Below are 17,890 nucleotides of genomic sequence, written 5' to 3'. Positions count from 1 at the left end.
CTTACCTCAGTTGACCCCCACCCCTTAGCCCCCAGCCTCAGCTGACAGCTGCAGGCCCTCTCCCTTTGAGCTCCAGTTGTTGGAAAATGGAGGTCTCTGGGAAGAAAATGAAATCTTTTGGAGATAAACTCTCATTCCCCAAACCTGGAGGAAATATAGAATTTGCCAAATTGGTCTCTAGGAGCTATAAAAAAATTGAGTCATCATTTTCTTCTAGGCAGTTCTGCTCTTTCCCCCCTCCTTCTCCCAGCCCCAGTAACAGCCTTTAAGCTGGGGCCTCTTGGGGTGCTGGCAAGTGACCCTGCTGATTTACATTTTTATGCTATGCTTTCCTCTTTAACCGTGCCCCCCCACACACACACACATACACTATCCCCAAAGTCCTGACTAGAAAGCAGGAGGTAAGAGGAAAAGGAACATCACACACACACACACACACACACACACACACACACTCAATCCTACTCAATCCTCAAAGATCATCTTAAGGAAGTTCCTTGTGAATTTCTTTAAGGACACCAGGAAACTTTTGGAGAGCAAAGCAGAGCATACCAGCCTTCCTTATATTTCACCTTAAAATAAGCTTCTTTATGAAGAAGTACATTCCAGGAAACTCAAGTATAATAACAACAATTCCTCCATCTGTGAGGAACCTTAGAGTTTTCAAAGCACTTTTGCAGACTATGCATCATAGAATCTGAGCTTCACCCTCCAAATTCCATGAGATGGATGGTCCTCATTAACCCCTTGTGCCATCTGAGCCTGTTGCTGTGGGAAGGGATTCAGATGTCACCTAATCCAGCCCCGGGGTTCCAGCTGATTGGTCAGTCTCTGCTTGACCCTACAGAGGTGGAAAATTCACCGCCCCCTGGAGTCGTCCACTCCATCCTTGGACAACTCTGGGGCTTGGCATGTTATGACTGGTGTTGATCCCAAATTTGTCTCCCTGCTATAGATTCAATGTGTTCTTTGTAGTTTGACCCTCTGGGACATATCAAATAGGTTATTTCATCTAATCCCTCTTTCAGATATTCAAGGGGACTCTCATGTCTCCTCATATCTTGCTGACCCCCAATCTTGACTATACATTCTTAGTTCCAACATATTCCTCTCCTAACACAATTTTTCTTCACTGACCTGGTCAACTCATCTCTGAATGGTTTTTCCTGCACTTGCTTAATTAGAGTAGGACGGGACTAGAAACCTCCTCATTCTAGGAGCAACAACACTTCTGTTAACACGTCCTCAGACGCATTTTTTTAGGGTGTTGGTACTTTTGTTTTTGTTTCTGGCAGACCCATTACTCTTTTGACATATTGAGCTTACTATCAACTAAAACACTATGGCTAAGCCAGGTCTCCCCCTTTCTGCACTTACATTATTGATTTTTTTGGCCCAAGTGTCAAATTTCAGCCAGTTAGATGAAAATCAATCTTTTTAAATCCTGCTTATTGCCGAGATCGGTAAAGATCTTTTGGATCTCAGTGTCACGTCATCCATAAGTGTGGAGAGCATTAGTCTGGAATAAGAGGAATAAGAAGAAAATGTGTGGCACGTCTCTGGAAGACTCCCTCAAACTGAGACCTATCCTAGAATCATCATTCCATGGATGTAGTTACTGAGCCCACATGTGATGGTTAGGTTCTCATATCAACTTGGCCAAGTGATTATGCCCAGTTGTCTGGTCAGGCAGCACAGGCCCAATGGCCTCCATCAGCTTCAAATTGTATAGATCCATCTGTGAACCGAGCCATACCTTCAGCTGGAGCATCTTCAAACCAGCAGCTCCATGTAGCCAGAGGAGGGGCAGGCCACTCAGCCCCCTCCAGCAAAGCAGCTGTTTGTTCATGGACTTAGCTGACTCCTTAAGGTTGCAGCTGACTCGGTCTAGGACATCTCATTTCCATTTAATGATGGCACTTTGCTGGGCCTGTCCTACTTTGTTAAAAGGATCAGCTCATGTGGGGACGGGCAGTTCTGGTCTTAGAGTCACATGTAGCATGTCTTTGGAATAGCGTGCCAGTCCTCTGAGTGGGCTGACACTGACCTCAGGGGCCGGGGCTATGCTGCAGCATTTAACGTGCAGTGATCTACTGTCATTCTCCAGGCCCCAGAGGCCAGACTGGGCTATTAAGCTATAACAGAGTAGATCTCTGCACACTTGCCACCAGCAGGTCCTGAATCAACAACAAAGTAACATCCTTTTCCCTCCCTGGAGGGCAATACTCTTTTGCTGAACAACCAGGAAGTTGGTGTTGTCACCTGGTGGTGTCAGAAGTGGATGCACTCCAGATGAGGGTTGGAGTGCCTTGTAGGGAGAAGCGTACGCCCTCGGGTGACTGTGGCGTTCCCAGCCACAGGCAGCTAAAATGTCGATACCTATAATGCACTCAGCAGTGGTGAGTGCATTACTGGTGCCCCATCACTGGTGCCCCAAAGGGCCCAAAAGGCTCCACCCCAAGTGCAGATCACCAGGTCCACCCCAGAGCCCCCCCAATACCATATGCAGCTCTTGCTGCTTGCAGGGCTGGGATTACTGTCACTTGGCACTTCTAAGAGCCCTGTGGAGGTCTGGATGTACCCCCACCCCTTTCCCCTTCCACTGATCCCTAGCTGGGCCTGGAGAACTTGGCACCACCCCTGATCATTCTTCTAAAAGGGAGTGAGATGAGGAAAGGTGAGGGGTCGTCCTCCCTGTCTCATCCGTGGAATTCTCTTCCTATCAGTCCTGTCAGGGAGCTGGAGGTCTGGTTGGCTGTCCCTCCCCTTCCCGCCCCCCACCCCCCCACCCCACGCCTCCAGGGGCGCAGAGGCTGGTGATGTGGAATTCTGAACCTTCCCAGTCCTGCTGCCCCTCTTCCTCCTGCTCCTTTATCTCCTGCATGGCTTGTACCAGCGCCTTAGCCCCTAATTTAGAGGCACCCCTGAAGCCCGGTAGCATAGGTGGAGCACTTCCACGGGAAACCTCTCAATGTCTGTTTTCTTTCCCCCTTGCTTTGGTCTCCAAAGCCACATTGCCTGGTGGGTAGGCCCTGCTGCTTCCTTTGTCTTTCCCTGGTCCCTCTTTGTGTTCCCCTCCTAGCCCTTCAGATGGGGCAGTTTCCATGTGCTCTGCTCCGGTCCTGGGTTCAGGGAAGACAGCTGATGCCTCCCTGCTATTTCTACCCCAGAAATGGGCCTTACGGTGGAGGTTTGCTGTTGATACCCCCTCACCACCCCCAACATCCCAGGACCACAAAAAGGATGGAGTAGAGGGGGCCGTGTCTTCCATTGGGAAGCTCCCTGGTTCACGAAGCCTCTAATGCAGTCAAGATAAGACATCCTGCCCTGGACAGGGTCTTACAGCCAGACCTGTCACCTTCACTCTCAGGACAGTGACTGCTCATCAACAGTTTTCCTTGAGGTTTTACATTTTGGGAAGTCTCCCGCAGTTGGGAAAACCACTCTCATATGCCCACCAACCCAAGCTAAAAGCGGCAAATCCCTCTCTCTATCCTTCAGACTGTCCTGCTCGATGTAGGCAAGAAGGCTCTGCAGCCCTGGGTCGGGAGTTAACTTTCCCAGACTGTGCCTGGTTCCTAGACTCAGCCCTAGACAGCTGAGTCTGTGATGCCCCCTCATGGAAAGGACGGCCGGCCCAACGGGGATGCAGGACCCCTCCTGGCTTCTGCCCATATCTCTCTTTTAACTTCCATATTTCACTCTCAAAAAGAGTCTATTTCAACAGTTTGGTTTTCAGCAATGCTATTGGTTGCTGGAAACAGGTCTAACCTCGGGCTTGTAGGCAGCCAGGACTGGGTGGGGCTCTTACACGGCACCCCAGATTCTCCTCTGGAGTCCGTCATGATCCTTGAACCCTAATGGGGGCTCAGCAAGAGGTGGGGGAGCACAGAGGCAGGCAGGAGCCAGCGTGGGGTTTCCTTACCCTTCCTGGAACCCACCTCCCTCATCTCTACCCTTCTCCACTGCACCAATTCATTCCCGTTAACTGGGAGAACTGCTTATCCCATGTGGCCAGAGGAAAGCCAGCCCCTGAGTCAGCCCATCACCCCAAGGGAGCAGGCACCATCCTGGGATGACTGAACTGACAACCACCTGGCCACGGCGTGCTTTTTCTGGCAATCCTGCTGACCTTGCCAACTAGTTGTTCAGAAAAGGAAACACCTAAAGGGAAGCTCACTGTCTCCAAAACAGGTGTCGGGTCGTCAGCAAAAGCGTGATTCACAACAGGGAAGCTTTACTCACACAGGGAAAAGACAGAGCAAGGTAGCGGGCGTCGGATCACAGCCAGGGGAGTCTCTATCTGTGACCGAGGCAGGAAGGGGTTCCATGCATACACCCCTCTCTTGTGTTCATGTGCTCCTGCAGTGGAAGACTCTGCTCCCTTCCTGCCAGGGTCAGATATACTACCAGGGTGTGAACTGGAGGTTGTAAATGAGCCCACCAGAGTCAGGCTGTCTCCTGTGAGTATTTGCAAATGCTCAGGACAATAGGGGTCCTGGCATTCCCCTAGCTACGGAGGTGGAGGTGGGGATTGTGCTTTATCCCACTGGGCTGACACACCTGGTGCTGGGCACCGGATGTGTTTGTGGGTCCCAGGGGAAGGTGGCAGGCCCTGCTAGGACTGCCCCCTACCACGAAAGTCATCAAAGCAATCTCATTAAAGCCCAAATTCACGGGGTTCATCATTTTGCTTATTCTGTGTCTGGTCAGAGATCACTACATCTGTGCTAAGAATCATCTCTTTCAAAGTTTCTGACATGTCACTTGGTTTTGTATGGCCCTAAATTGTTCTCTAGAGCTTGGCCATTTGAAGGAGGGCCAGCTTTGCCTTCCACTGTAGCACATATTGGAATGGACACTCATTACACATTTTTACACTCTTTTGCACTCCTTTGCTTATCCATGCACACTGTACAGACTAAAACTAGCCTCACGTCCAGCTCGGAACCACTGTGCTGGCTGTGCTAAGCTGCTGCCTCCCCTTTCTTTCTCCTGCAGATGACGGCAACCGCCCAGCCACCCTCCAAGGCCCCGGCTGTCCACATCTCCGCCCCATCCGCGGCCGCCAACACACCTGTGCCCAGCACCCCTATTGACCCCCAGGCCCAGCTGGAGGCTGACAAGAGAGCTGTATACAGGTAGGGGACTCGCCGGGCGTGCTCAGAAGCCCCCAACTTGCCTCTGACCCAGCTGGGCCATGAGAGATGAGAATGCAGGCCAGGGGGTGGTGGGCCCATCAGAGATGATGGCTGACCCCTACTCGCCTCACTCTTCTCTCTCAAGTCAACCCAGAAATCCCTCAGCTGGCCACCTTGGGTTGACTTTAGCTTCTTGCAAACTCTTCGTGGGGATGCGAAGGCCTGAGCAATATTTGCCGGGAGGGTAGGTCCTGCTTTTTTCCAGCTTAATTGAGGATATGAGCCTTAATGAACCTCAGAAAGCCTCAGCCCAGGAAACAGGCAGAGGACTCTCTTTTTGCCCTGTCCGCATTGTCACCTGCACCCCAGTGAGTCCCCCGAAACGCTGGACTTCTGATTGAATCATCTAGAACTTGGTAGAACTCAAACCTCAGTGTGCAGGAAAATCCCTGGAGAGCTGATTAAAAGGCCCATTTCTGTGCTCCATTCTCAGAGGTCCCGAATCAGTAGGTCAAACTATAGGGAGAGGGAGTATGGGTACTTTTTAAAGCATCCCAGGTGGATCTGATGCAGCTGGCTCTTGGACCCCAATTTGGTCATCATTTTTAACAGCAGGTATTGAGTGTGGCTGTGGAAGTTCTGGCACCTTCCTTGCAGTTAAGGTGTTTGCTTAGAGCAGGCCATTTCTCTCATCTTGCCCTGCACCAGCCCCATGGGCCCTGGGGATGGCAGAATGCAGAGCAGGGCGGGGAATTCCTGTCTGCACTGATGAACTCCAGTTCTTGTGCCTGGCTTTTGGGGGGAAGATACACTCACCTGAGAGCAGACCTGAATGATGCTCCAGCAGGGTTTTGGGTCCTCAATTGTCCATGGGGAGACCTCACCATTAAAAAAAGGCCCAAGTCTTCTCTCAGTATTGGGGGGTCCTTTGCTCCCATTTACTCATACATGAGCGTGGATGGTTACATGTAGCAACAAGTGCAGCTTACCCATGACTTAGTGTCCACATGCAGCAGGTGCTGATGCCAGTCATATGTGAATGATCTGCTCAAGACAAAATGAATAAGAAGAAGACTGCTTCCCCTTACACCCTATTTCCCCACGATGGTGCCTTTATAGTAGCGGTGGTAATGGTTGCTGTTATTATCATCCTCTTGGGCGTAATTTTCAATTACTCAGATGACTGATGCCTCTAATGCCAGGAGATGGGAGCCCCCAGAAGCAGGTCCTAATCATGGATCCCAGCGTTAGGGACCTCCCCAGGCCTGGCCCAGCTGTCTGCAGGTGGAGAGCTCTGCCCAGGCCCCAAAGAACTCCAGGATCTGGTCACAGTACATCTCAGGGAGGCTCTGAAGGCGCATGGGTCAGGCTCCCCCTGTGTGGGGCTGGCCCTCCTGCCCTCCTTCTCCTCCTTCCTTCCCACTCTCTTATTGAGCCTTATTGCTGGTATGTGCAGGCACCATGGTGTACTCCAGGGCAAAGAGGGTGAACACGTAAAGGAACTGGATGGACATGCAAATGGGAAACCAACACAGTGGGATCAGAGCTTTACCAGGGAAGGCTTCCAAGAGGAGGCAATAGCTCAGTCTGGTCTTAAAGGCTGAGCAAGTCAGGGTTCCCTGGGCCCCCACTTGGCGCAGGGTAGCAATTTCCAGCAGAATAGAGCTTGGTATGTTCCAGGAATGGCCAGGCACAGAGCAGATCGAGAGCACAACCCACTGTAAATTAACCCAGGAAATGTGTATTGGGTTCAGTCCTCTGTGGGGAGGGTAAGAGGTGGGAGTAACATGGCTTCTGGAAACTGCCTGATGGCCTGATGCCTTGGAGGTCTGCCCATCATACTCCATGTAGATTACTGCTATCAAGATGTGGTCCCTGGACGAGCAGTGTCACCTCCCCTGGGAGTTAGTTAGAAATGCAGCATCTCAGGCCCCTCAGTAATGTTCCTTGATCTGCGCTTTACCAGGATCCCCGACGATTCAAGTACACACTGGAGACAGATCCTAGGTGCCTCCTCAGGCTCTTTGAGACCTACAATGAGCCTAGACCATGGTCCAGAAAGGCCCCCGGATTGGTAATATACAATATTTCTGGAAACCTAGGCTTAGCACCTATTTCTACCTGTACCGGTCTCTCTGAGCTTTAGTTTCGTGATGGAACCTGGTCAGCACATTGGTAGGAATGAATGAGGTGACCCAAATAGGCCTGGCTCTGTGGCACAAAGCATATGGATTCCCTTGCACCCACCAGTGGGATCTGTGGGCTCCAATCCCCTTCCCAAGGTCCCAGCTGCAGGCCTATATAGCCCACTCAGGCCCAACTGTGGAACAGCTGGGTCCCCTCCCTCACTGGAACTGTCCGTAATGATGTACAAGGGCTCACATCATCCTTCAACCAACACTCCCTCCTGTTCCCGTTCACTCCTGAGCACGACCTTCTCCCCCGGAGCTGACCATCCGCAGCCCCTGGCACCTCTGCATCTGTCTAACCCTGAGGAGGGAAGCCCAGGTTGCTGTCACCACCTGCCCGGTCAAACACGGCTGCCCCAGGACCTCAGACGGACCTCAGACGGAGCTGATGGAAAGACTACCACCCAGTTTCCCTTCCCTCCTGCCCCGCCTCTACCCCAGCTGCCCCAGAGTTGCCCCACACAACCACCCCTCTCCCATTAGAATTAGCTGCCCTGGCTGCAGTCTTTGCAGGGATGTCCTGGGAGGGAGCTCAGTTGTGTTGGGTGATTTTAATTAAATCTGCCTGCCTTGGGGCAGCCTGACTGCTCCAAAGCTCTCCAGGGAATCTGTGTTTCATGTCAGTGAATGCAACAAGATTCTTTCGATTCAGATTTGTACGCTGACCCTGAGTTTCAGGATCCCCCCTCAGTGGCAGCATCCAGAGGCACAGGTGAAGGGGTGGAGGGCTACCAAAAAGGGGCACTCTCCAAGACCCCCAGCCCCTGCTGGATAGCAGAGGGGCAAAGTGTCAAAAGCAGGATGAGTGGAGGAAGCCTGCCAGTGCCTGAGGTTTCATTGTGTGTGAGGATGTGCTAATGAAATGTATTGGTTCCCTTCTGGTGTGGAAACTGGGAGCGGGGCAGTGGGTTGAGAGGGGAGGCAGAGTCCATCTGTAATTGGATCATACCAGAGCATCATCTGGGCTAATCAGCAAGGCAACCCGGAACTCCTGCTCAGATTAATGATTGCAGAATAATCCGAGCTGAACTGATGATTGGATGTACAACTCGGGTAATTATGTTTGGGGCCCAGGAGCAATGCTGTGAGCTGGTCTCAGGAAGAGTGGCCCGCTGGAGTTGGGGGCCCCAGGCAGGGACCCAGCTCACTTCTCTTCTTCCCCAGCCCCTACCTCCACCTGGGGTTCCTCCTACCACACCTCAAGAAGTTAACACTTGGCTGGGCCCACCCCACCGCACCTCTCCATGCTGTGGAAGGTACATCTTAGGTTAGACGCTATCTGAGACCTGGGGATCAGTTGCCAGCAGCACAGAGGCAGGGCGGAGAGGGTGAGGTTAAGCCAGCCCATGCTCCCTCCTCCCCTCCGTCTCCTTCATTCCCCTTTGAAGTGAGTGGGTTCCCATGGAAACCGTGATGTCCTGGGGAGCAGCAGAGAGGCTGGGAGCTAGGCCAGACCAGGTGCTGGTGGGGGAGGAGATTGGCTTGTCAGAGGCTGCTCCGCTAAGGCACTAGCGCTCTCTCCTAGGGCTGAGAACCCAGGAAGCTGCCTGCCCCTGTGGCGCTGAAGACCTTGCCTGTTATTGATAAGGAATTGCTGGGTTGAGTCATTAGCTGTGAGAAAACAGTGGAGGCGATTGTGCCGTGCTTCTCCACCAGAAATGCTAGCTAACTGAGCTGCAGGATCAGGTGGAGAGGGTGAGATGCCTTCTGCACCCATATTTCTCCTCTGTGGCATTTCTCACAGTTGATTTAATTGTGTTAACATTGTTTCTGTTTTTCCTGCTAGATTGTTGACTATGAGGGCAGGGTCTCTGTCGGTAGTGAGTTTACAGCTTAGACTAAGTGGGTACTAAATCGATGCTTGTCAGATGAATTGATTTAACCAGGGGGTGGGTAGTACCCCAGAAACAGACCAAAGTCCAGGCTGGGGTGCTGGCACACTGGGTCTTGGAATGGGATGGGGGATGATTTGTGACATTTGCTGATTTCTATGATGTAAATGCTCCTACCAGGGCTGGTTTCAAGCTCCCTGAGTGATGACACTCAGCAAGAGTTGGGACAAGAGGTGCCTTATCCACACTTACTCGTTCCAGGTGTGATGACATTTCTCTGATGCAATTTCCCAAATGTGAACTCTCTTACTTCCCGCCGCAGGTGACTTTCCACTGTCACCATACCTGCAAATAGGATGGCTTTCTCTTCCCAAGACCACAGCCACTTTACTTCAGGCCAAAAAGACCCTTAGAGAACAAAGCACACACATGTAGCCAGGTTAGAGGTGCACAGTCCCTGTTTTCAAATGGGTCGGCACATCTTCTAAGCCATTTCTCTGGCATTGGTTTTGCACATGCCTTTTCCAACAATCCTTTGCCAGTGCGCTTTGTCCTCATCGGCCAGGCTGCTTTACCCCTGGTTGTAAATTTAAATGTTCTCTCTTAACGAATTAATACTTAGAACAGTGCCTGGCCCAGAGAAAGTGCTTATAAGTGTTTGCTATTATTATTTTCCTCTGGAACTTCCAAGGGTGTGAATTTTCCCTCTCCCAGAGTCCACTGAGTACCACCTCTCTCTTCCCATGGGCTTGAGGAAAGCCCTGCCCTCACCCCCAGCTTCCCCACCTTCTCCAAGGAGCCTCCGAGTCTCTCCTGCTTGCCATTTAATGCCTCCTTCCCGAAGCATCACGACCCTGCATCAAACCCTTCTGTCGCCTCCTCTCCAGTGTCCCAGCTTTCAGAAATCTTGACCTTTCCATTCAGCATTTCTAGTTCTTCCCATCAGTCTCATCTCCTCATAAACCCCAAACCCATGTCTGACCATCCCCCTGGTTCAGTCCAGTTCTGGTTGAATAATAGTGAAAGGCATTTCTAGAGCATTGTTTATATCACACTCCTTTCTGTTTTGAGACTGGGGTCCTCTAGACAGAAAGACTAGAATCCACATTCATTTGGGGGAAGGAATAGAACCAGGCAATGGGCAGTACTCAGCCCACTCCCCTTGAACCTGTCCTTCTAAAGGTCGCTGGAATTTCAGGGTTTATCCTGATATTCCTATGGCTAGAGGTGCAAATGCCATCGAGAAGCCCTGCTGGGCTGTGGGGCAAGCTTAGGCTCTAGAAATAGACTTGGCAATAACTAGCTTTCCTTGGACAAGCTGATCTCTCTGAGCCTGTTTTCTCAAACGTTAAGAAAATAATAGAAGCTAGAATAAAATGAGAGAACATAATACCTGGCACACAGGTGTGCTGGTTGGGATGGAAAGGAGGTAAGGGGGTTTTAGACAGAGGGACCAGTGTGTGTCCCCCTGGTACATGCAGGATGGAAACAGTCTGGGACATTCAGGGAGGTGGAATTCAAAGTTGGGGGCATGGCCTTTGGACCTGGGTTCAAATTACAGCTCCATCTCTGGTCACTAAACTTTTCTGTGTCTCAGTTTCTTCATCTGTGAAATAGGGCTAAATGGGTGCTATCTCATAATCAGAGTTGTCTTGAGGATTAAATGAGATCATGTATATAAAGTGCCTGGTAAAGAACCCTGTGTATAGCCCATTGGAGGTGATAGCTGCTGTTACCTTGTTGGGAAAATGCATGCAGGAGGGTATGAAGGTGAGAAGGTACAGACTGGAAAAATCTCCTAGTCAAGAGGCCTCCATGCTAAAATCTATTAAACTTGCCTTGAGCTCTGCTATGGGTAAAGCATTGCATCAAGTTCTGAAAGGGGTTCCAAGGTAAGGAGGAAATGCTCCAGGGGATGGGAGAAAGGCAACCCTAGAAAGTAGTTATAATATAAGCTTGGCACATAGTCTGTACTCAAAAAAGTATCTGTGCAATTGACTCCCAGGCTTTCTGACCTGTGGCACCATATGGGAGAGTGGCACTGCATCCCCTAAGGGCAGTGAGCCCCAAGAGAGATGGCCTCCGAGCTGCCTTTCATGGGGCTGGGCTAATGGATGGGGAGGGGGGATGCAGCCCACGGTTGGCAGGTGGACAGAGGGACTGGGACTGCCCTCTTTAACAACTGCCGGTCAGGGCCCTGGGAACTGGCACTTCCCAATGGAGTGTCTTTGAGGGAACTACTCCACCTTGTGACCAAAGGGTGCTCTGGCCCCAGCAAATTTACCGTGGGACTTAACCTTGCACCTTCCCTGGCACATGGCTTGGCTCTTCCTGGAATAAGCTGGGTGAGATGACTGAGAACAGTGTGGGAGATGCTCAGCTGTTCCAAACAGAGAAGTCAGGACCAGATGCTTCATGCCAGGGCCTCTGGACTAGGTGTGTAGGCAGGTGCTCCATGCTGGGCTCTGGGCCAGGCTTTATGGGCTGGGAGCTCCAGCAGACACTCTGCTTTTTTGAAATGGTTTTATTCATTGGCAACCGTGATCATTCAGCTCTGCTGCTGACTATGACTCTGCTGCTGCTGGAGTCATTCTCTGGAAGGTAAAACCATGCTCCGCTCTCCCCTGGTACCAGGCAAAGCCTGCTCCTGCCCTCCCTGCTGGCATCTGGAGGTGCCGTCACCCCAAGCGCAGCCTCTGCAGGGCCTGCTGCCAGACTCAATCTGCAGCTGTCTTGCTCAGGGAGCAGGTGTGCTCAGAGGCAGTGCCTCCCACTGCTTCCACACTTCACCCATCTGGCCTCGGTAGACCTGAGAAGCCCAGGTACTCCTCCAAGACGGTGCAGACCGATATGAGCTGAAGGAGTCTGGAATCCCAATGCCTCTTATCCTCATGAGGTTGTGTTAGGATTAAATGAGATAACCAATGCTGACAGCTGATGGTGCCTGGCACACAGAAGGCCCTCAATGAATGGTAGATAAATCTGATTAGTCGTTGTGCTAATGACTAGGCTGGATCTGTCCCCATTACAGGAAGGAAGACAACCAGCAGTTGAGCTTCCCCTGGCCTGAATGGGGTGGGTGGAGGAGAGGAAGAACCACCAACCTGCGACTTCGAGGGTTCATATGGCCAGTGACTTCTCTGTGGGGCTGGACTAAGCCGCGTTTTGCCCTTCTTTTCATCAGAGAGCCACTCTCTGCTTTTCCCAAGTGCTAGTCCATTTCACGGTCAAGTGCAAAGAACCCAAGACTAAGACTTCAGGCTGAGTTCTGACCCTACAATTGGGCGAATCATTTAACCTTTCTAGATGGGGTTTCCCACCCCACAGGGCAGGTACCGAAGGAGGAAATGCACAATCTCTGAAAACTTGAAGGCGGCCTCCAAACACACAGAAACATTATTCCAAGGGGAGTTCTTCCGGAAACTAATTTGAAACTCTTGAATTGCAAGTTTTTGCACTCAAAGAGTGAGCATGGCAACTCAGTTTTGTCACTCTAGACAGTAAGGGGAGTGGAGGGAACGGGAGGAGAATGAAGTGATTCCAGTAATGGTCCTAAAAAAAAAAAGGTTCATGGGACAGAGGAAAGGGCACACGACTTGGAGTTGTGTTACCCAGATTTGAATCTCAACTCCATCATTTATCAGGTTGATCAGAGTCTTAACCACACATTGCCTCAGTTTACTCATCAGTAAGGTGGGGATAATAAGGCTGTTGGGTGTTTGAAGGCAGTAAGCACGGTAAGCCACCAAATGCGTGTGGGGCTGTGTTTTTAGTCTCTGCAAGTGACCAAGGTGAAGTGGCTAGATCTCCCTTCCCCCCCAGCCCTTCCCCTGCAGTACTTTGTCTTTGGGGACTGACTTGAATCTCTGGTGGCTTGGATGGAAGCTTTGACCGCCCCTCACCAGCTGTCTGACCTCGGGAAGGACACTTTTCTTTTCTGTATCCGAGTTCCCTCTCCTTAAAATGAATAGTCTGGGCGGGCCACGGTGGCTCAGCAGGCAAGAATGCTCGCCTGCCATGCCAGAGGACCTGGGTTCGATTCTTGGTGCCTGTCCATGTTTAAAAAAAAAACAAAAAACGAATAGGCTGGACATAGGATCCCTACCAGGTCTCAAGTTATGGGTTCTTTGCATTTTTGCCCTTTCAGACTAGCCTTAATATTCACTTTGTTGAGATTTCATATTTATTATTTTTTTAACGTGTGGGAAGGGCTATGCATGTGTGTAGGGGAGTGGGGGGGGCAGGAGGAGAACAGAGCGCTGTCACGTGCCCTGAGCCCCACACTCGCCAGGAATCGTCCTGTCCACCCACGTGGGGGAGGAGCACTGGGCCTGAGCCCAGGAACCTTAGCAGATGCAGTTCCAATTTAGCAACAAGAAGAAGTCCTCTCCACGGCAACCCGGCGAACACACCGCCCACTGGGCAGGACTAAAAATACACCCGCATGGTTTCCACGTCACACCTGAATAAAAATACATCCAACCAGGGGGCTGCTGCCTCCCTCTCCCCATCCCTCTCTGCTCTCTCCATCTGGTGCCTTTGAGGGGAGGGGAGGGGAAGGGCTGGGCAAGAACCTTCCTTCACACTCACTGCCCACCCTTCCGGACCTACGCAACCCCCACCCCTTCACGCACAGCCCAGCAGAGCCCTAAAGAAGCTGGGTCTTTTTGTAGCAACTGTGACTTGGAGCTGCCAGATGGCAAAATCCGAAGTGAGCTCTGCAGTAAGGATGAAGCCTGAGCCCCAAAGGACTCTAAGATTGTACCTTGGAAACTTCATTCCCATTGTCATTGCTAACTTCATTCATTCATTCATTCACTCCCATTCATTGATTCACCAAATATATATATATATATTTTTTCCACCAAATATTTTTTGATTCCCATCTATGTATCACTCCCTGGGGTGGCCTTTGGGAATTTAGAAATGGATAAAACTCTTAAGGACCTGTCTGGAGGAGCTCACCATGAGGTCAGGGAGACGGATATGCACGCAAATAGCTCGAGTTAGTAGAATTTAATAAGTGTCGTAGAGACATAAAAATAAATTCTTGCTGGCAGTGCTTTTTAGATTTTCAGAAACGAGGTTCTGAGTTTTGATGAATTGTAAAATGCCTCTCCCACTCCTCTTTCTGGGCCTGTGTTTGAATTGGCATGTGGACATGTTTTCCCTGCCAAGTGAGTCGGTTGAGATGGAAATATAGATTTATTGGAGCGGATGGTCTCATTGTTGCTCAGAAGAAAAAAGGTGCCCACACACCCTCCCAGGGAAATGGAACAAGCATTAACTGAGAGCCTGCTAAGTGCCAGACACTCAGCCCGGTCCTTCATTCAATCCTCACAGTAACCTGTGTTGCAGGTGCTATCTCTGCGTCATTAAACAGGAAACTGAGGCTCAGAGAGACTCAGGATCTTGCCCCCAAGTCTCAGCTATTTCACTTGAAAGTCGATGCTTGTCTCAGACCACAAACTTCCCACCCTAAACTGGGAGTGAGGACAAGGGGGAGCCCCAGAGGTTTTCTTTGGTGGTACCGAGTAGGCAAATGGTCTCTTGCTTGGAGGAAAGCAAAGGAGCCTTCAGAGAAAATGTGGAATTTTGAGCTGGACTATGAAGATCGTTAAAAGGGACATTTGAGGTAAAGGAACAGCGATTCAAGTGGAAGGAACTTTTGTAACAAAGAAACAAAGGGATAGAAAAGCATGGGTCAAATGCAGAGAATAAGAAGTTCTGTTTGTCTGAGCTAACGAAGGACAGGAGACCAGTGCCCACCTGCTGTCCCTCCAGCCACCACGTTTCTCTGCTGAAAGGCAGGGCGTGGCCAACTCATGAAAACCCATCTGAGAACAGTTGGCTTTGTTTCACTGGCATCCAGGAGACATTTTTGGCTCATTTCTCCATATGGGTGCCTGTCCCAGGCCTTCTGGTAGTGAATGAATGCCCAGGAAGGAGGTGGGGAGTGGCTCTGGGAAGTTGTCCTAGGAAATTGTCCCTGATCCTGTGACCCTGGTAACCTCTGGCCTGGGGCCCTCGGAACCAAGGGAAATAGAGTTTCTGGGGTGTGAGCCTTTAGCAACTTGAGTTAGCCACTGTGTGGGTCCGTGGCAGGTTGGGTAGCTAGAGAGCCGGCCTGGTCACTGTGCTTCCCCCACACCCCTCAGGCCAGCAGACAAATGTCCTCCAGGGTCACGGATCTTGCCCGGGCCTCTGGTTCCACTGACTCACCACTGAGGGCTCCACCTAGAGCTCAGGATGTTAATTCCTGCTCTGTGTTCACCCCCTGGACCAACCATTTTCATCCCAGCAAGGAAGGGCCTGGGGGCTCTGACTCTCCATCCCCATTGATAGAAGGGGCAGGGGATTGGCTAAGGGGTGAGGGTCGACCTTGGACTTCTGCTCCCCACCCAGTTCTGGGAGTCTGGGCTGTGAGGTGAAGTACAAGAAGACCCAGGGTCCCCAAGGTCAGCCCCAGGGAGAAGAGATAGAGAGCTGCCACACACTTGGCTGGACCCATAAATGAGATCTGCAGTCCTGGCCAAGGTCACTAGCAAAGAAATGGGCAGAGAGGCTCAGAAGTGATGGGTGGGCATGACTGTGAATCACAGGGTTTATCACCCAGAAAGAGAACTCAGCACTACTGTCTCCTCCTGCACACACTCATCTTGGCCCTGCCCCTCTGTCTTTGAAGTCTGCTTTATTCTCTATCTCTCCCTCTCTCTCTCCCATGCTCCCTCTCTCTGTCTTTTGCTCTCTCTCTCTCCCCTACCTTCCTCTCCTGCTCTGTCTCCATCTCTCCTCCTCCTTCCCCTGTATCTATCACTGTCTCTCTGTTTTTCTGTGTCTCTTTCTCTCTCTCTCTGTCTCTCCCTCTCTTTCTCTCCCCCTCGCTGCCTCTCTCTTTCACGCTCTCTTTTTATCCACCCTGCCCCCTCTCTCTGTCTGTCTCTTGTTCTTTGCTCCAAAGCTTTATATTTTCGCATTCTCTCTAACTTTATCTATCTCCGCTCTTCAAGCTCTGCTTCTCCATTTCCATTCGTCCCCTAAGCAAGAAGAAATGTAAAAACAAAAACAACCACAAAAGAGCTTGTCCAAGGAGGAAGGAAGGTGGCAAGGGCCCAACAGTCTTGTCTTGAGTCGTTTCAACAAAAAAGTAAACAAGTTCCAGCCACGTGGGGAGCTTGAAGTTCGAGTGGTCTATCCCTCGGACGGATTACCAAGGACCTCTGACCCAGGACAGCTTGGACAATGTTCGGGAAGTCCAGATGCCTGATTCCCGTGAAGAAAACCTGCCGTGAGGTGGGAGGAATGCAGTGGGCGGCTGCTCTCACTTGCCTGAGGAAGTTTTCTCAGAAGCCACCCCAGAGGGGAGGTCAGGGTCTCTTTGCCTTGAGGAAATAACGGGGCTTGAACAAGTGGTCTCTGCCATTCTGTCCCTCAAGAGAGGCTGCTGTTCACCTCTGCACGGAGCTTCAGCCAAAACCCGGCCCTGTCTCTAATCTCCACGTGCTCTGGCCCCAAACTGGGCATTTCAGGCTAGCGTATTTGGGTGAGATGTTAAAAAAAAAAAGCCAAGGCAGAAATGTCAGAAGTAATTAAACGAAACGATGGCTTAAACCCCTGTAGAAATCAACACATCCGGTTTAATCACCTTCTTAAGCTAGCACCAGACTGCAATTCTGTCGAGAGGGCTTCTTTATTTCTTTGGCTCGTTAACAGGAACTGCATATCTTGAGCTTGATTTTAGTTCAGATGCTCCTGGGGAGAGGTGATGGGAGGGAGGGGAGGTGGGGGAGGGGCTCAGAAAAGAAAAAAAAAAAAGAAAAAGAGAGAGAAATAATAAAATGTTATCTGATAGTGTCTTTTCTTCCCTGGCCCCAGTGTTACCATCACTCCCTCCACCTCTGTCCGCTGCTCCTGCCCTCCCCGACCCAGGCAGGGGCCCAGTGCTGAATGTGCTAAATTAGGCCATTAGAGAAATTCATTTCTCTTTATTAGTCTGTGTCAAATCCTTTTTATTAGTGGCTGGAAACGACCTCTCTTCTGCAGTAAAATGTCATGCCGGTTCACTCCTTTTATTTGTTCTGCACTGACGAAGCTCAAACTCTCACTGAATTAGTGTGGTGAGATTTATTTCCTCCAAATTTTGAACGGCTTAAGAGAGATTGGGGTGGAGGGTGGGGGTCAGGGGGGAGGCGATGGGGGGAAACGGGGGGGGGAATCTTGTGGAGGTCAGATGTCCTCAGCACTTTGGAAATACAGGCTAATGAGCATCTTTCACATCTTGTTCATTGTCTTCTGGGCTCAGGGGACCGAGGTTATTGATCCACAATGGAAAAGTCTTGGACAGCAGGGAAAGTAACTCCTTAAAAATCATTTTCTAGTTGGACAAGCTGAGGCTCAGGGAAGGCCAAAATTGGCAAAACCGAGATCCCATCTCTAATGGGAAGTGCTTCTCCCCAACCCCACCCCTGGCTCAGAGAGGGCCTCTCCCTGTCCCGGGAGGCAGTGGCCCAGCTCTTGGGGCCCTGGTCCTATTCACCCCATTCCACCCCCAAGCTGCAGCTGCAGCTGCTGGAAGATTCCTCGAGGGTGGCTGCCAGGCTCCTCTCCACTTTCTGGGGCGGTGTTGGAGAGCGGTTTGGAAAATATGGGTCAACCCTTCAATGGCATGGGCTGAGCAGCTGGGGAAGGGGTGATGTTTTCCCCATCCTGAGCGAGGAACAGTCTTGGA

The 17,890-nt window shown here is 51.0% G+C and overlaps 1 protein-coding gene across 14 annotated transcripts in view; it reads left to right on the top strand.

Annotated features, from left to right (window-relative positions):
* The window catches only part of PKNOX2 (PBX/knotted 1 homeobox 2), a 269,249-nt gene that overhangs the window by 198,170 nt on the left and 53,189 nt on the right, over positions 1–17,890 (top strand). For all 14 annotated transcript variants that reach the window (XM_077112537.1, XM_077112544.1, XM_077112530.1 and 11 more), the window contains one exon: positions 5,002–5,141. In XM_077112537.1, the coding sequence (XP_076968652.1) occupies positions 5,002–5,141 (140 nt within the window). The remainder of the gene's footprint in view (positions 1–5,001; positions 5,142–17,890) is intronic.

The sequence above is a fragment of the Tamandua tetradactyla genome, chromosome 8 (assembly GCF_023851605.1).
Source record: "Tamandua tetradactyla isolate mTamTet1 chromosome 8, mTamTet1.pri, whole genome shotgun sequence".
Classification (NCBI taxonomy): Eukaryota; Metazoa; Chordata; class Mammalia; order Pilosa; family Myrmecophagidae; genus Tamandua; species Tamandua tetradactyla.
The sequence above is the reverse complement of the archived record's forward strand: the minus strand, read 5'-3'. Positions and strand labels throughout refer to the sequence as shown.